General features: G+C 46.0%; 1 protein-coding gene across 6 annotated transcripts in view; it reads right to left on the bottom strand.

Moving 5' to 3' along the window:
• Positions 1-11,114: 11,114 nt before the first annotated feature.
• The window catches only part of ABHD6 (abhydrolase domain containing 6, acylglycerol lipase), a 79,607-nt gene continuing 72,791 nt past the window's right edge, over positions 11,115-17,930 (bottom strand). For all 6 annotated transcript variants that reach the window (XM_040406846.1, XM_040406843.1, XM_040406844.1 and 3 more), the window contains exons 6-9: positions 17,768-17,925; positions 14,936-14,990; positions 13,567-13,667; positions 11,115-12,178 (exon numbers count right to left, since the gene is read on the bottom strand). In XM_040406846.1, the coding sequence (XP_040262780.1) occupies positions 12,002-12,178; positions 13,567-13,667; positions 14,936-14,990; positions 17,768-17,925 (491 nt within the window). In that variant the 3' untranslated portion in view covers positions 11,115-12,001. The remainder of the gene's footprint in view (positions 12,179-13,566; positions 13,668-14,935; positions 14,991-17,767; positions 17,926-17,930) is intronic.

Below are 17,930 nucleotides of genomic sequence, written 5' to 3' on the forward strand. Positions count from 1 at the left end.
AGACCCAGCTCCCTCTGCAACTGCCACGCCCTCTCCACTTTGATTGACAGGGCCAGGCAGTGAAAATGTCATCACACCTGTCAACGCGGCAGTTGCAGAGAGAGCAGAGCCTCTAGGTGTAACGATAACGCCCCCGTTGCTCCTAGAGGCTCATTTGCATATATTAAAACATCATTTTTCTCAGCAATGCGATCACATATGAACATGGGACCAACACAGATGTCTTCAGCTGCCAAGTGCACATGTAACAGGTCAGCCAGTGTCATAGGTACAAATCTGCTGACAGATGTCCTTTAAATCATAAGACTGAATAGCAAAACCCAGGATGGACAAAGATGAAAACCTGTATTATTCTTGGGATGGGGGGAGGTTCCCAGCAGTCGGACCCCTACTGATCAGTCACTTATCCCTATCCACTTGGCACAACCCCAATAAATGACTTGTCGGAGATAGCCATCCCAATTGCCTAAAATAATCATGTTATACTCGCCTCTTTCATCAGCACCATTCTCTGCTTTGTGGGTTTGGTTATCCTGGCGCTGTTTGTTTACAAACTACAGAGGTGACGTGTGACAACTGCAGCCAATCACTGTCCTCAGTGGTAGACAACTGAGGAAAGTGATTGGCAGCAGCGGTCAGGTGCTGTATACTGGCAAGTGACTGCTGCCAGATACATCAGCATCAGGAGGACGGGACCAGCGGTGCAGAAAATGGCACTGGAGAAAGGAGTATTACACAGTCCACAGAGCAATGGTAACCTTCTCCACTGATCTGTGAAGGTCTTAATAACATAATGTGCAGTCACTACAGATAAGAAATCAGAACAAAGTGCAGGGCACAATGATCCAGGTAACAGGTCACCTATCTTGTAGAGTGAGTTCTTCACTTATACACTAGGACAAAGGTTGTGTAATCTACACAAATATCACATTTCCCAGCCATCCCTCGATGGTATTTTTTTCTGTCTACTTACTGTATATTATAGTAGAACTGCATTTGGTTTGGTTTACACTGCAGTGCAGCTGTTACACAATAGTGACTTGCTATAAAAAAATAAAATCGGGCGAATGAGAACAAATGTTCGTAAACCGCAAGTGCGGCGGGCCCCATTCACTTTAATGGCAGGGGAACCTGAAAAACCTTCAGGTCATATTTGCAGCCACCAAATACTTACAAGAAGTGCACAAATCGTCCCATAACATGGACAGTGAATTACCAGAGGGGGATCAATGGCAAACATTCCCCCCAAAAATGTGTATTTTAATCAGGGGCCATTTTTATTCTCAGAAATGTGCCCTGCTGGAGCCTAGAAAGATTTTATCTTAGGCCACGGGAGCACGGTGCTTAAAAATTAGGCATTCACCTGACATAAAAGAAATTGTGATTATGTGGCTCGAGGTACATTATGCAGTCAATGGATAAACATTTTAATGTAGGCCACTGGCGCCAAGCATTAGGCATTCACCGGACAGAAAAGAACAAGTAATTATGTGGCTGGAGGTATATTAGACAGTCATTGGATATCAATTTTACTGCAGGCCAGTGGACTACAGGTGCTAAACATTAGGCATTCACCGTACAGAAAAGAACAATTGATAATGTGGCTGGAGGTACATTAGGCAATCACCGTATAACAATTTTACTGTAGGCCAGTTAGTTTAATTTACAGGCCCCAAAAATTATGCATTCACCGTACAGAAAATGATCAAGTGATTATGTGACTGGAGGTACAGTATATTAGACGGTCAATGGATATCAATTTTACTGCAGGCCAGTGGAGTACAGGCCCCAAACATTAGGCATTCACCGGACAGAAAAGAACAAGTAATTATGTGGCTGGAGGTATATTAGACGGTCATTGGATATCAATTTTACTGCAGGCCAGTACAAATAGATGTCAAATACATATGTTTAAAAGAACAAAAAATATAAAAGTGGATTTAAAACATGGATAACTAAATCCCCCCTCTTGAAAAAAACTAACAAATGATAATAGCTGAAATTCGATAATACGTGGTCGTCACAGGTGTTGAATTCCTCCGAGGTCCCAAAAATTAGGCATTCACCTGACAGAAAAGGCCTTTTATGCCGCTGTATTTACCTAAGACAGGGACCATTATTTGTTCTGGGTGGTGGCGGATATTTGTGGGCTGTCATGAGGAAATTCAATTAAACGTGGTCGTCACAGGTGTTGAATTCCTCAAAGATCCATGCCTCATTAATTTTTAGAAATGTGAGGTAGTCCACACTGTCCACACTGCCGTGAGCTAGGCGAGTGTGCTTATCGTTCACGATCCCCCCCTGCTGCGCTGAACGTCCTTTCAGACAGGACACTTGATGAGGGGCAAGCGTTCCATGGCAAATTGTGCCAGCTCTGGCCACAGGTCAAGCTTGCACACCCAGTAGTCAAGGGGTTCCTCACTTCTCAGAGCGTCCACATCGGCCGTTAACCCGATGTAGTCGGACACCTGTCGGTCTAGGCGTTCCCTGAGGCTGGATCCGGAGGGCGGCTGTCGATGGGTTGGCTGTAAGAATGATCTCATATCCGAAGTGACCAACACATCTTCAAACCGCCCTCTTCTTGCATGCGCTGTAGGATTGGTACCCGCACCTGTTTCTCTGTGGGTGGAAATTCCTCTGCCAGCGCCCGCAACAGCAGAATGCCGCATCTCTTGCAGCAAGGCCTGGAAATGCTGCATTCTGACAGCCCTCTGTGATGCTGGTAACATGTCTGCCATTTTGTGTTTGCATCGGGGGTCTAAGTACGTTGCCACCCAGTACTGATCCTTGCCCTTTATGCTTTTTATACAGGGGTCCCTCTTCAAACACTGGAGCATGAAGGCCCCCATTTGCACTAAATTGGAAGCGGTGGAGCGGCCTGGCTCCTGCTCATCGCCCAGGAGAATGTCGTCCTCGGTCTCCTTCCCCCAGCCACGGACAACACCAGGGATCCCAGAAAAGTTTAAAGCCTGCTCTTCTTGCTCATCCTCCTCCTCCTCCCCCCAGGCACCATCCTCCTCTGACTCCTGCTGACCTGTCTCAGATGAAGTAGCCCCCCTGAGAATTCATTCAGCATTGCAACTTCCTCATCTTCCAGCTCCTGCTCCTCGACGGCTTGATCAATAACACAACGCAATGCACGCTCCAGAAAGAAGGCATAAGGTGCGATGTCACTGATGGCGCCCTGGCTGCAACTGATCAGTTTGGTGATCTCATCAAATGGTCGCAGAAGTCTGCATGCATCGTGCATGAGCAGCCACTGGCGCAGTGAAAAGAAAAGAAGCTCCCCAGAACGTGTCCTGCCGCAGAGTTCATACAGGTAGTCGTTAACGACATGTTTCTGCTGGAGCAGCCTATCAAGTATATACAAGGTGGAGTTCCAGCGCGTCGGGCTGTCACAAACCAGACATCTGACGGGCAAGTGGTGTTGCCGCTGAACGTCAGCAAGGCGAGCCATGGCCGTGTAAGATCTTCTAAAATGGCCAGAGATTTTCCTGGCCTGCCGCAAGACGTCCTGGACCCCGGGGTATTTGGCAACGAATCGCTGCACGACTAAGTTCAGGACGTGTGCCCTGCATGGCACGTGTGTCATTTTGCCCTGTTTCAGCACGCTCAGCAGATTGGCACCATTGTCTCACACCACTTTACCAACTGTCAAATTGAGCGGGGTTAGCCACTGATCGGCCTGTGACCACAGAGCTGAATGTAGTGCAGGAACGGTGTGGCTCTTGGCTTCCAGGCACAACAGACGCAGCACAGCATGGCAACGTCTCACCTGGCATGTCAAATAGGTTCTGGGGAGCTTGGGGGGTGCAGTGGAAGAGGCGGTAGCAGTGGAAAAGGAGGAGTCAGCCGAGGAGGTGACGGAGGATGGAGTAGGAGGAGAAGAAGAAGAGGCAGGCCTGCATGCAATCCGTGGCGGTAACACCAAATCCACACGGGTGCCACGGATTACATGCTTGACGGCTGTCAGAAGAAGTTATGTACCTTCCCTGCCCGTATTTGCTAGACCACATGTCTGTGGTCAGATGTATCTTGGCACCGACACTGTGTTCCAGATATATATTTATTTGTCGCTGAACGTGGCCATATAGTTCAGGGATGCCCTTTTGGGAGAAATATTTCCTTCCGGGGACCTTCCATGGCAGTGTGCCAATGGCCACAAATTTTCCACCAGTTTATATGGCAGTAGTTGGCGGGCTAGCAGTTTCGACAAGACAGCGGTCAGCCGTTGGGCAAGAGGATTATCCGGCGTCATCATTTTTTTATGCCCGAACATTTGGGCCACGGAAGTCTGCCTTGTGCCAGATGAACGCGACGACGGCACGGTGGAAGGTGGAGTGGAGGACAAATGGGAGGAGAGAGGAGTAGGGGAAGGAAAAGAGGCAGGACGTGGAGCGCCGGGAGTGTGGCTTTGTGGGTTCTGAGGGAGTTGCTCCCACTGGGCTCGGTGATGGGAGGCCAGGTGCCTTCTTAAGGCGGTCGTCCCTAGGTGAGTGTTGGGCTTACCGCCACTTATGCGTTGACAGCACAGGCTACAGATGCCAATACTATTATCAGCAGCGAACACGTTAAAAAAAAGCCCACACTGCAGAGCCATGAGCCGGCGTCCTGGGAGCGCCAGATGTGACCGTGCATGGTGGATGGCTCCCTCCAGATACATTTGCAGTCTGCTTTTTGCCTCCTGTGCACTGCGAGTTCTGCCTGCTCCTCCTCCCTACCTGCTGCTCCGTCTCTCCCTCTGAACTGCCCTCCTCTTCCCCTCTTGTAGGCACCCATGTGACGTCTATCGACTTATAATCATTGTCACCTTCACCACTGACATTAGAGATCTCGGAGTAGGCAGTAACAGCGGGGACCACCCTCCTTGGGCTCATCTGGGTACTGTCATCAGACCGCTGGGTGGCGGCCGTTGCTACCTCCTCTTCCTCATCTGATGCCAAGAATGGCTGCGCATCGGTAAGGTCTGGGAATTGATGGGAAAATAATTCCTCTGACTCGAGTGGAGGGGCTATGGTGGTGCAGATACAGAGGATGAGGAGGGTGCAGAAGCGGAAGGCTAAGTGAGCCACTCAACCAACTCTGGTGCGTCCTTTGACGTAATCGCACGCACCTTCTCCAACCTCCCTCTTAGGCTCCGGCCTGGTGCACCTACCCGACCCCTACCACCCCTGCGGAATGGGCAACCTCTTCCTCTGCCTGTCATTCTTGAAATGACCCTATGACAAAGTCTCTATAGAAGAGCAGTATTTGTGGAAGCAGATATATAACATATCACACCAGTTGCAATTAGTTGTTCCAATGGAGTTCGTCCCTCTGTATAGCTGCGGTATCTCAACAGAACCGCACACAAATGCTGCACAATATAAATCACTATATAGAAATTATATTATAGGTATATTACACCCCTGCCTCAATCAGATTTTTTTGGGGGCAACTGGTATATCACACCAGTTGCAATTAGTTATTCCAATGGCGTTTGTCCCTCTGTAAAGCTGCGGTATCTCAACAGAACCACACACAAATGCTGCACAATACAAATGCACTATATAGAAATTATATTACAGGTATATCACACCTCTGCCTCATTTAGAATTTTTGGGGGGCAACTGGTATAGCACACCAGTTTCAATTAGTTGTTCCAATAGTTAGAAAGTATATTACACCACTCAGTATGTCACACCTATCGATAGCACACCTATACCAGTCCTTAAAAGGACTTTTGTGGCCCTATTAGCTAGCGTTTGGGGTCTCTATACTCTCTAACAGCCTGTCCCTGCTCCACACAGCAACCTCTCTTTACACTGGCAAAAGACTGAATGTAAAATGGCGGTCAGATCGGGTTTATTTATAGGGTAGGGGGTGTGTCCATGTGCTGAAACGTCTCAATTGGCTGTCCTGTCCCACCTGATGGATGTGTCATGGGTCAAAGTTCTGCACAATGCAAAGAATATGGCGCCGCCGGACATCGCCAAATGTTCGGCGAACAGCGAACGAGCAAAGGTCGCCACAAAACGACCGCCGGGCGAACCGCAAGGCCATCGCTATTCAAGACAACAATGGGTTGCATAACTTGTAGCAAACTGTCCAGGCAGAGGGGGTTCAAGGGTCCAGATCGGAAGACACAGGGCCTGTTTTTCCCAGGCCTCATCACATTTGGTAACTGGATTGTGCTCTTAACTCGTATCTAACTTCCCCTTTGGTCAGTTGGTGCAGGCTTACTCAGACTCAGGGACCTTTGTCCGGTTGGGTGCTGCCGTTTAGGGCGGATCATCTAAGTAGGTAGAAACCATGATGTGGGTGGAGGTCAAATCTGCCCTGTTCCCTACTTAACATGACATCACTGTTAAAACAGGCACCATGTCTTGCAGATCTAGCTCAGCTGAATGTAATGATACCTTTCACTTAATGATCCATTGCCTCATTTTGAAGGCAAAGTACTTTTAATCCAAATGAGTAGTAAAGTGCACCAAGAGTGGGCCAGAGTCCCTGTGCGCACTCTTGCGCCTCCCTCTCCTTCCTGATGGGCAGAACCAGGTTCCTGCATAGTCATTTCACTTGGCCTTGTCAGTCAAGAAGGAGAGGGATGAGCTTGCACAGGAAGCAGGCGGAGCAAATGTGCACCGAGTGGTTTGGGCCCGCCCTTGGTGCACTTACCTGCTCCTTTTCATTTGGATTAAAGTTACTTTTATCCAGAATGAAGCAATGATGAAGGTATCATTACATTCAGCTTAGCTAGCCGGACTAGGTGTTGTGTTTGGTTCATCACGGAATTTCCTGGTGACAGACTTTGTGTGGAACCCAAAAAATCCCTTGAAACTAAGAAAAAAAATAACACCAGCATTCAACCTTAATCCAGATGATGAAGGTCTGAGCGGATTTTGATTCCTCCATCTTAATTGTGATGTGACCCACTCCCTGTGTTTATATCGCAGCGCAAGGAGTGTCTGTAGCATCAGCTCACCGCCTCTCCCTCCCCTCCTAGCTCAGCTCGAATGTCACAGATCCAAGCCTGCTGGAAAAACCTCGACCTAAGCAGCAGCATCGTTGCGGACATCCCATCTACAGGGTTGGGTCCAGGAGCAGAACGTCGCCCTAAGAGGCAAGGTCATTGATGATGTTGTATCTACAGGGCAGAGCCTCACGAGCCTGGTCAAGCCTCAGATGTAGATGTGATGTCATCAGGACAGGGAATCACCGCAGTGGAAAATGTCACATGACCGGGATAGAGTACAGGAAAACGGGGGATTATAGATAAACAATCACTATTAGGGTCCATTCACACGTCAGCATTAACTGGTCCACATCCATTCCACAATTTTGCATAACGGGTGTGGACCTATTCATTTCAATGGGGCCCCAAAAGATGCGGACAGCACACCGTTCCGCGGCCCTGCAAAAGAAATAGAACATGTCCTATTCTTGTCCGCAGCCACGGACAAGAATAGGCATTTTTATCACGGTGCCGGTCATGTGCGGACCGCACATGGTCCGTGTCTGTGTTTTGCGGAAACACGCGGACGTGTGAATGGACCCTTAGAAGGCGATAACGTGCTGCTTCCTGTCAATTGATGCTGAAAATTGCAAAACCGGAATACTCCTTTAAAAGTGCTTTTCCAGGCTCCGATGGGTGGGGTCTGACAATACGCATGAACAAGATCACCTGTTCTCTGCAGTCGCTGGTGCCAAAACTACTACCACTTTGAACAGAGCAGGAAGCACAGCCCCACTCAAAATGCAGTGGCCGTACCAGGTTACTGCAGCTCAGTTTTAGGCCTCGTGCACACAACCATATATATGTTTTGCTGTCCGTAAATCGCGGATCCACAAAACATAGATTCCAGGCTGAGTGCATGTCACCATTTTTTTCCAACTCCTGTAGAAGTGTCCTACCCTTGTCCCTAAAACAGACAGAATAGGACATGTTCCATCGTTTTTTGAGGGGCCGTGGAAAAGACATATGGATGTGGCCAACACACAGTGTGTGGTCCGCATCTTTTGCGGCCCAATTAATTGGGTCTGATCCACATCTGGTAGCGTTCATGAGGCCTTAAACGGAATTCTCCTGCATGACGACTCGCCTTCATAAGTACATAATATTGCTTATTCAAATCATTGGGTAGATTGTCCAATGTCAATGGGCAAATTAGCAGAAGCGATGGGATCTGAATTTCTCCCTTTTTTCCCCATATAGCCTTCAGCGTGCCAAAATGAGCAGAAAAAAATAAAAAGACACAATAGTAACAATGTGTGTATTTATTAAGACAAAAAAGAATTGCATACCGGTCCATGGGTAAAGAAATACAGATGCATGAGCCATAAAGCCCTGAAATACGGCCCCCTGTGGCCAAATTTCTATGGTAAATATTATATTCATATGGTATGGCCTTATATTGATAAAACTGATATTTATAATCATCAGTGCAGATCCGCTATAACACAACAAATAAAATAAAAAAAGATATTGATCCATATTTAGGTACTGGAATATCTTACCAGTGGTAGTCTAACTCCCAGTACTCCTCCCAATCCGCTATTTGAAAGGGCTGCAGCGCTCCTGAGTGTTATGGTCTCTGAGTATACCAAGCACAGCGCCGTACATGGTATAGTATCCAATGTAGGCAAAGGGTCACTGCGTAGGAAGGCGCGCCATAGGGCAAGTACGTCCTAGGAAAAAATATAAAACTCCAAAAAGGAGGCTCACTTTTAGCGGTTATGCTGGTATAGGCACAACGCTATTGTCGAGTTGATGAGATGCGAAGCCTGATTGTCAGGTGTGCTGCCAAGGTGGAGGCCTTAGGCTGGGTTCAGACCTGAGCGTCTTTGATATGCGCGTTTTTGACGCGCGTTTTTGACGCGCGTTTTTGACGCGCGTTTTTGACGAGCGTTTTTTGCAATAGTAAACGCGCTTTTGACGCGCGTTTGTGTGATTGACTGCAATGTCCTATGGCCACAAACGCGCGTCAAAACGCCCCAAAGAAGCTCAAGTACTTGTTTGAGCGTAGGGCGTTTTACAGCGCGTTTTTCAGCGCTGTAAAACGCTCAAGTGAGAACCAGGGCCATAGGGAAGCATTGGTTTTCATGTGTTGAGCGTTTTACAGCGCGTTTGAACGCGCTGTAAAACGCTCAAGTGTGAACCCAGCCTTAGGCTCAGTTCACACCTGAGCGTTCTGAAACGAGCGCTCTGTATGCGCGATTGTACGGGCGTTTACAAGCGCGCATACAGAGACAAGTGTGCACACAGTGTCGCGCGTTCCCGAAAGTCTATGTACGGGAACGCGCGACAAGCGCCCAAAAAAACGCTACCGAACTTGTGTGAGCGTCGGGCGTTTTACAGCGCGATCGTACGCGCTGTAAAACGCCCAGGTGAGAACCATTCCCATAGGGAAGCATTGGTTTCTCCTTGTTGAGCGTTTTACAGCGCGTAGGAACGCGCTGTAAAACGCTCAGGTGTGAATTGAGCCTAAGGCATAGGTGCCCAAACTCCCAGAAGGATGGATACAGCTTCAAATAAATTCACCTTTTCTGGCGCAAGGAACCATAACAGCCGGCATAAGGAAAAACTTCTTTTATTTTCGCAGTATAATTAAATAAATAAAATGAGATACAAATAAAAATCCAAAAAATAAAAATAAGAGGCAGCGTGTTTCGGGGATCAACAGGTCCTAACTGGATGAAGGGGACCTGTTGATCCCCGAAACACGCTGCCTCTTATTTTTATTTGTATCTCATTTTATATATTTAATTATACTGCGAAAATAAAAGAAGATTTTTCCTTATGCCGGCTGTTATGGTTCATTGCGACAGAAAAGGTGAATTTATTTGAAGCTGCACATTGTATAGTGGCTGTGCTTGGTATTGCAGCTCAATCTCATTCACTTGAAAGGGACTGAGCCACACAATGGCTAATTCATCGATGGAGGTGATGTAACAGTCCAAGGAAGAGGCCACAGTGCTTAACGCCTAAATGCCACGACCCCTATCAACAGTTGATTGGCAATGGCACCAGAGGTCGGACCCCCACAGATCTGATATTGATATATTCTATCACCTGAAGCTTTTCTCCAGCTTTTCAGATTTTAACTTGTTGAAAAAAAAATTTTTTTTTAAATAATAATAATCACTCGCCTGCTCCCCTCTGCTCTATTCAGACTCCTTTCTGTGGACTTCAGGTCCCTGTCCTACAAACGTCCAGGTCCACGTGGTTACTATAGCCAGTAACTGGCCTAAGGCTACTTTCACACTAGCGTTCGGGGCTCCGCTTGTGAGTTCCGTTTGAAGGGGCTCACAAGCGGCCCCGAACGGATCCGTCCAGCCCTAATGCTTTCTGAATGGATGCGGATCCGCTCAGAATGCATCAGTCTGACGGCGTTTGTCCTCCGCTCCGCTCAGCAGGCGGACACCTGAACGCAGCTTGCAGCGTTCGGGTGTCCGCCTGGCCGTGCGGAGGCAAACGGATCCGTCCAGACTTACAATGTAAGTCAATGGGGACGGATCCGTTTGAAGTTGACACAGTATGGCTCAATTTTCAAACGGATCCGTCTCCCATTGACTTTCAATGCAAAGTCAAAACGGATCCGTTTGCATTTTTTTTTTGTTCATGGTAATGCAAACGGATCCGTTCTGAACGGATCTAAGCGTTTGCATTATAGGTGCGGATCCGTCTGGGCACATAGCAGACGGATCCGACCTAAACGCAGGTGTGAAAGTAGCCCAAGTAGTGAAATGTTCACAAGAGGCACCTAACCCAGCAGCGATGTGCCACTTAGGCCTCATTCACACATACATGGATTTTTACAGACCACGGTCAGTTTACAGGACAGGAACTGGAAGACCACTGAAGGGAGCTGAAACTGAGCAGATGACAATTTTTTTTTACCACGTACAATAGGCTTGTGTTTTCCGAGATCTTTATACTGACGACCTATCCCCTGGATAAGTCATCAGTAGTATCTGATCGGTGGGGGTCCGACACCCACGAAGCACAGCGTCGTACATTTGATCGTGGCTGTGCTTGGTATCACAGCTCAGCCCCATTCACTTCAGTGGAGCTGAGCTGCGCCCAGGCCATGTGACCGATGAACATGTCATCACTGGCCTAGGAAAAGCTGAGAGAAGGCAGCGGTGCTACTTTGAATGGCGCTGCCTCCTCAAACAGCTGACCAGTGAGGGTCCCAGGTGTCGGACCCCCACTGATCAGATACTGATAGCCTATCCAGAGCATAGGTCATCAGTATAAAGTGCTCAGAAAACCCTTCTAAAGTCCAAAAATATGGATAACCCTTTTAAAGGTACAGTATGACGATTAGATGTACTAATTGAGTGCCGATCGCCAATTAGCACTCGTTTATGTACAATTACCAGTCCACGTAGATGGACCATTGGGTACTAATTCCACAGGGAAATGACTTGGGCGATAAACAGCCATGCAGTGCTCATTGTATAGCAGCAGAATCATCCATCATGGGCACAGTGTCAATGCTGATTTGTATATGACGTTCTCCGCATAAAACTGCTTGGAAGGCACAATACCCAGATATAAGCGCACACACTGCAAGTGGTGCAATGTTTTTATATGTCTCAGCCACGTAAAGTGGCCAATATAATTGTGAAATTGTCTCACCGCTTATCACTATTAATGGGATTCTCTTACTTGACTTTTGTTACATCTTATAAATTTAGGAGCCAAATTCATCACGCTTCTATCATTACGTAGCGTCGGGTCATTGGACTCTGGAGTAGTGTATCAGTTGGAATGAAGGCTTTAACTATTACAATGCCAGCGAGCACCAACGAAACAGCCTTTGTCAATGCCACAGCTTGCGACACCCATTGTGCGCAACCCCGCTGATCTGGAAGTCATCTGAAGTCAGACACAGTTCTGGTCTTCTGTTCACAAGGAACTAAGCTACTTTCCTAGAAGTTCTACATGATCCCCTGAGACACTCAGAGAAATACAGTATGGAGAAGACCATAAGGAGTCCTGAGCCTTCCTGAAGGTTTAATCATGCTTCTTATTGTTCTCTGTGCTTTGCAAGGAAGATAAAAAGTCCGCTATCAGTTTTGCAGATTTTTGAGGTCGTTCCATCACTACTGAATGTCCGCAGTTCTCCAGAATCTCCACTTGGCTTCCTGGTATGGCATTAGCCAAGACGTCTGCTCCAGAAACATCAAGAACCTTTAGATAAAAGAATAAAACAACTTATTGCAGTGTCTTAAGCCTGTATTAGACAGGCAGATGATTGCTAAAGAGCATTCGTAGGAAGGTTCATCAGACATCATCTGGCAGTCTAAGGGCGGGTTCACATGAACGTTATGAATTCCGTTATTGCTTTCGGTTACAACGGAAAATAATGGAATTTGCAAGACGGAATAAAAAATAAATAAAAAAAGGAAACCTTTTGATCCGTCATAACAGAGGTCTATGGGCAGCACAACGGATCCGTCTGGTTTCCGTTATGCAGGATGGAAGATACATTTTCCACAGAAACCACAGCAACGATGGACATGCTCAATCTTTTTTCAAATCCATATCATATGAACTTTGGTGCGGATTTCCACATAAAACAATGGCAGGATTTTCCAATAGATCCCTCATCAAAAATCCGCCATGTAATTTCCCCCTAGCCATTCACTTGAAGGGCTGATATTTAAAGGGCACCTGTCAGCAGATTTGTACCTATGACCCTGGCTGACCTGTTACATGTGCGCTTGGCAGCTGAAGACATCTGTGTTGGTCTCATGTTCATATGTGCCTTCATTACTGAGAAAAATTGTGTTTTATTATATGCAAATGAGCCTCTAGGAGCAATGGGGACCAGGCAGTAAAAACATCACCACACCTGTCAAAGTACAGAGGGCACAGCAGTTGCAGAGAGAGCAGAGCCTCTAGGTGTAATGGCAACGCCCCCGTTGCTCCTAGAGGCTCATTTGCCTATATTAAACCTTCATTTTTCTCAGCAATGCGGACACATATGAACATGGGACCAACACAGATGCCTTCAGCTGCCAAGCGCACATGTAACAGGTCAGCCAGTGTCATAGGTACAAATCTGCTGACAAGTGCCCTTTAAATACCACATCACCCTTGCAGTGGCCGCTGCTGGAGAAATGGATGACTAGCTGGAGCTTCCCCTCAAAGTCATAGGTAAAGCAAAAACACAATAGCAATATGTATTGTAATTAACACACACAATAAGTGCATCCTGGTGGATATGTATAGAAATACAGCATTATAAGTCAAAATCTATAAAATACTGCAAAATATCAGTACTATATGGCCTTATTTTTCTTTACATCCTCTATTAGAAGAATGCTGAACCTGCAACTCCTGTATAGCTTTAATAGGGGCTTGCAAATGACAGGAGAAGATGTGGAAAGCTGGTAAGACATTTATAGCGTATCTCATAGATATGTAATAAATCTCTTTCAATGGAATGCCCCTTTAATCTGTAAAATGCAATTTATTACAGTTTTCACTTATTGCAACAAATAGGATCAGTTCTAGGGATTTTCTTATACATTTTCTCTTTAGTTACCATTGTAAAGTATAAGCAAGACACATACCTGGTCCTGTCTGCCCCATATTATTTGAGTAGGAGCAGTAATTTTATGCATGTTGTCCTGTAGAGAGTAACGCGACTTCTCTTCTACAAGATCTAAAAATACTAAACAATGAAGACTGTGTTAATTATCATTTTCAGGATAATATAATACATGTTATTTATCATGCTAAAATATCAGATGAAAGTATTGGAAGGTTTATCTCATGAAGACAACTTTTTCAGATGGAAGCTATCGATCAGCTGATCGCCGCGATTCTGGCTTCAGAAAACCCTAGTGACAACAGTGGCCACTGCAGGAGAAATGTGGTATTACATGGCAGGCATTTAAATGAATGGCCAGCCATGTGGTGATATGTATCCATGAAAGGGGGCCCCACAGCAAAGAATAAGATGAGCCCATCACACAGCTAGGTTTGGTCACCGAAGGATCTGATGTTTGTTCTCCTCTCTTTGCATGACCTTTCAGCCAACTGACCACCCTTTTTGTTTGCTAAACGGGCAGTTCCATTGGACAGTGGAGTCACGTGCAGAACCTTGTCATCTAGTCACCAAGGGGATGAATCCAACCGGAGCTGAACATCCTCTCCACAAGGGCCTAATAACATCCACACGGTTTGTATACCCTTGTGGTCACAAAATAATAAGACCCGTCGGGTTCACCAGGGACACTCTTTTTAGGGCACTACGCTCTGGCTAATAGATCGGGTCTCTAAAATGGCGGATCATCCCTTTATGCTCTCCACATGTTCAAAAGTCTTCCCCTTCAGGACACTTTCATGGCATACAAACGTCTTTGAATGTGGAGGTCTGTCTTTTACTGATCTTTTGGTATGGTATATACAATTTTTTTTTATTTTTTTAAATTACTTATTTTTTGAAGTGGATACTGACCGCTGGGACCCCCAACCAATCCCGATCAGATGGAGCAGCAGGTCAGGCATGTGCCCTGCTGCTCCATTCACTCTCTACGAGACCACCAAAGGTAGGCGAGTACAGCACTTGGCGGTCCCTTAGAGAATGAATGAAGCACCAGTGCGCATGCCTGACCTGCCGCTCCATCAGATCAGGGGAATGGGACCCCCGTTCTGAGGATCCATGGGGGCCCCAGTGGTCAGACCCCCACTTCTCAGTTAGTTATCCCCTCTGTGGACAGGGGATGACTCCAAAACTTGGAACAACCCTTTAATGGTTTAGTTTCATAATCATAAAACAATATAAGTGATGACAGAGACTATTCCCTGCCAAATATCCATCCATTATTCACGATATCATGATGGGTTTTACAAAACGGTAATAAAATGCCCATTCATTTCAAGCTGCGTTCATACATTAGTAATAAGCAGGTTTGTGCGCTTCAGATTATTACTTGCCTTTTCTATAAAAGTCATTGTGAGGAATGCGAACTTCAAGAAACCCTTGTAAGACCTAAAATGAAAGACAGATGATGGGAATTGGATATAAAGTGTATACTGTTACTATAGTACGGCGATATGCGGACATTAGTAGTGAGAGTTGGAGAGCTCTAGGGCTCACAATCTAATAGGACGTCTTCAAACTAGAGAAGCAGAACTTAACAGAGTCGGAAAAGCAATGGAATATCCCCTCCCCCCCAACGATATCAGCAAGTGAATGACCCAATGAAGTATTTGATTTTTGATTGATTGGGTGCGATCTACGGTAAATGTTCTCCTAATATGGGGCGTTAAATATGGAGCCCTCTCTAACAGTGAAGGGGCCACATCTACCATTACTTTCCGCAAAAGAGGGCAGCTTGGCATTTACAACCACAGACGCTTAGACTATGTTCACACTGCAGATTCTGACAACGTATTCTGTGTCAGAAACAACCATGGCCTCACTTTTTCAATTTCAGCGAAAAAGCTCCAAAAACACACAGAAAATGCCAAACAAAGCAGGAATTACATGGAGCCGTTTTTTTATGCTTCCCATTCATTTAAACGGGAGATTGATCACCGATTCTGCCCCAAGATAGAGCATGCTGCTGCTTTTTTTCCATGCTTTCTTTTTAATTTACACATGAAAAAAAAGGAGAGAGTGCTGCTTCCCATTGAGGCTGTTTGAGGTGCTTCAAAATCAGCATAAAAAAAACCCTGTGTGAACTAGCCCCTAGGGGTATGGGGCCGGTCAGGTTATTTGACTGGTTTTTGTCAGGGGTTCTAGTATTTCTGACAGCAATTCAAACACAGTCTGCTATCAAAAATACCAGATCTAAAAAAAAAAAAAGTCCTGTTAGAAGTCAACGGAGTCCGTCAGGATACACTTGAAAATAGGTCCATCGCGGCTGTCATGGCACAGACCGTATGGCGCCAATCTAAGCCAAAAACATCGTAAGAGAAGTAGTTCTAAGACGATTGTTCACTGTGACGCATCAAGAAAATGCAGCAAGGTGATGTGCAGTCCTATGTAAGGGCTCAGATGAGTTGAGCCAAATGGCAAACTCCGCTATGCAGTGTATACTGCTGTGCTCCTTTCAATGCACATGATGAGGATTGCGTGTGGAAAATCCGCACCGCAGGTCGTGCACATTGTATTCTATGAGAATTTGAAATTCTCATGTACAGAATGCAAAAAAAAATAATTCTGTGTGCATTTTGACCTGCGGTGTGTGTCCGTTTATTTTATTTTTCCTGACCGGATTTTCTCCATTAACTTCAATAGGGAGAGTAAAATCCGCACCAATCGATTGTCCGCATGGATTTCCCTCAGACCACCTGCAGATTTCAGTGTGAGTTCTCCACACATAAATCTTGAACGTGTGCATTTACCCGACTATGTACGGTATGTTGCGGTCCGCAAAACATGGATCTGCAAAAAATACAGTTGACGTCCGTCTTGCATCAGTTTTACTTGCAGACCAGTTGTAACAATGCCTATTGTCCACAAAACGGACAAGAATAGGACAGGTTCTAGCTTTTCTTGCGGGACTGCAGAACGGACATCTGGATGCTGACAGCTGTCCACATTTTTTGCGGCCCAATTGAAATAAATGGGTCTGCATCCGATTCGCAAGAAAGGCGGATCAGTGGCGGAACAAAAATACGTTCGTGTGAATAAAGCCTAAACGTGATTTTAGAGAGGTTTTAAAATGACGTGTATTTCTTATGGAGGGCTCAGGGTAAAGTAATATTTCATATCATCTGGAACCAGATACACAGGGGACACGGTTAGTAGGGCAGAGAACTGACGACCACAGAGAATTCCGTGCCAGACCTACAACTATGCGCCATCTGTGCCCAGACCTGTACAGAGCTGATTGTGTACGCCGACATACACGATGGAGCTACGTAATATCATATAATCGTGGAGACTATGCCTGGTAAATTTGGACAATATGTATAAAAATCTAAAATAATAATCTAAAGAAAAAAAATGTTTTTTGCTTTTTTTAAACCAACATGGACACCGATAGGAGCTGCTGAGCAGTTTCCCAAGAATCCCTGTTGGCAATCAGCCTTTTTATCAGTGATATCACTCCTGTTTATGTATTTCTGAAAAACCCTATAGTAGCCATAACGGCAGCAGCCATTTTGGTTGTCACCTCTGACTGGTTGCTACGCTACACAATTGCCCCTTTTCGCTCCGTTTTAATACCACGGGCCTCATGGATGGAGGACTGCCAAAGAGATCTGGTCCTGTTGCCCATAGCAACCAATCAAATATCAGCTGAAGTTTTGTAAACTGCTCTGGGAAAATGAAAGCTGCACTGTGATTGGTTGCTATGGGCAACAAGACCAGCACTTCTATTAAAAGGGGTTTTCCGGTAAGAAAAGATGAATGAGCTATCCTCAGGTCCGGTGATTTTTATCAGTGCTGGGTAAGGGCTCATTCAGACGGCCGTATGTTGCTTTCCGCATCTGATCCGCAATTTGCGGATTAGATGTAGACCCATTCACTTCTATGGGGCCCCAAAAGATGCGGACAGCACACTGTGTGCTGTCCGCATCTTTTCTTCCGCAAGATAAAACGTGTCCCATCTTTGTCAGTGAAAATCAGGACGTGACCCCATTGAATTCTATGGGTCCGAAAAATTGCGAAGTGCAATCATGCTGAACTGCCCGCAGAAAAACAGATCCGCATTTTTGCGGACCGAAAAAAACCAAACATACGGCCGTTTGAATGCGCCCTAAAGCTAATAGAAATTATAGCGTAATACAGGAAATATTATATGCATTATTACGCGCCTGCTGAGGGATCTTGAAACGAACGTGTGAACAAAGCTTCAGCATTTGCTCCATTTCTTCAGCAGTGGAAGGAATAAGGGGGATTTTTGCGTCGTCACCAGATTCCTTGACCTCATTCAGATGTTGCAGAAATTTGCTGTCCTTCGGATACTGCAAACCTGGT

Source organism: Bufo bufo, chromosome 9, assembly GCF_905171765.1.
Source record: "Bufo bufo chromosome 9, aBufBuf1.1, whole genome shotgun sequence".
NCBI classification, from domain to species: Eukaryota; Metazoa; Chordata; class Amphibia; order Anura; family Bufonidae; genus Bufo; species Bufo bufo.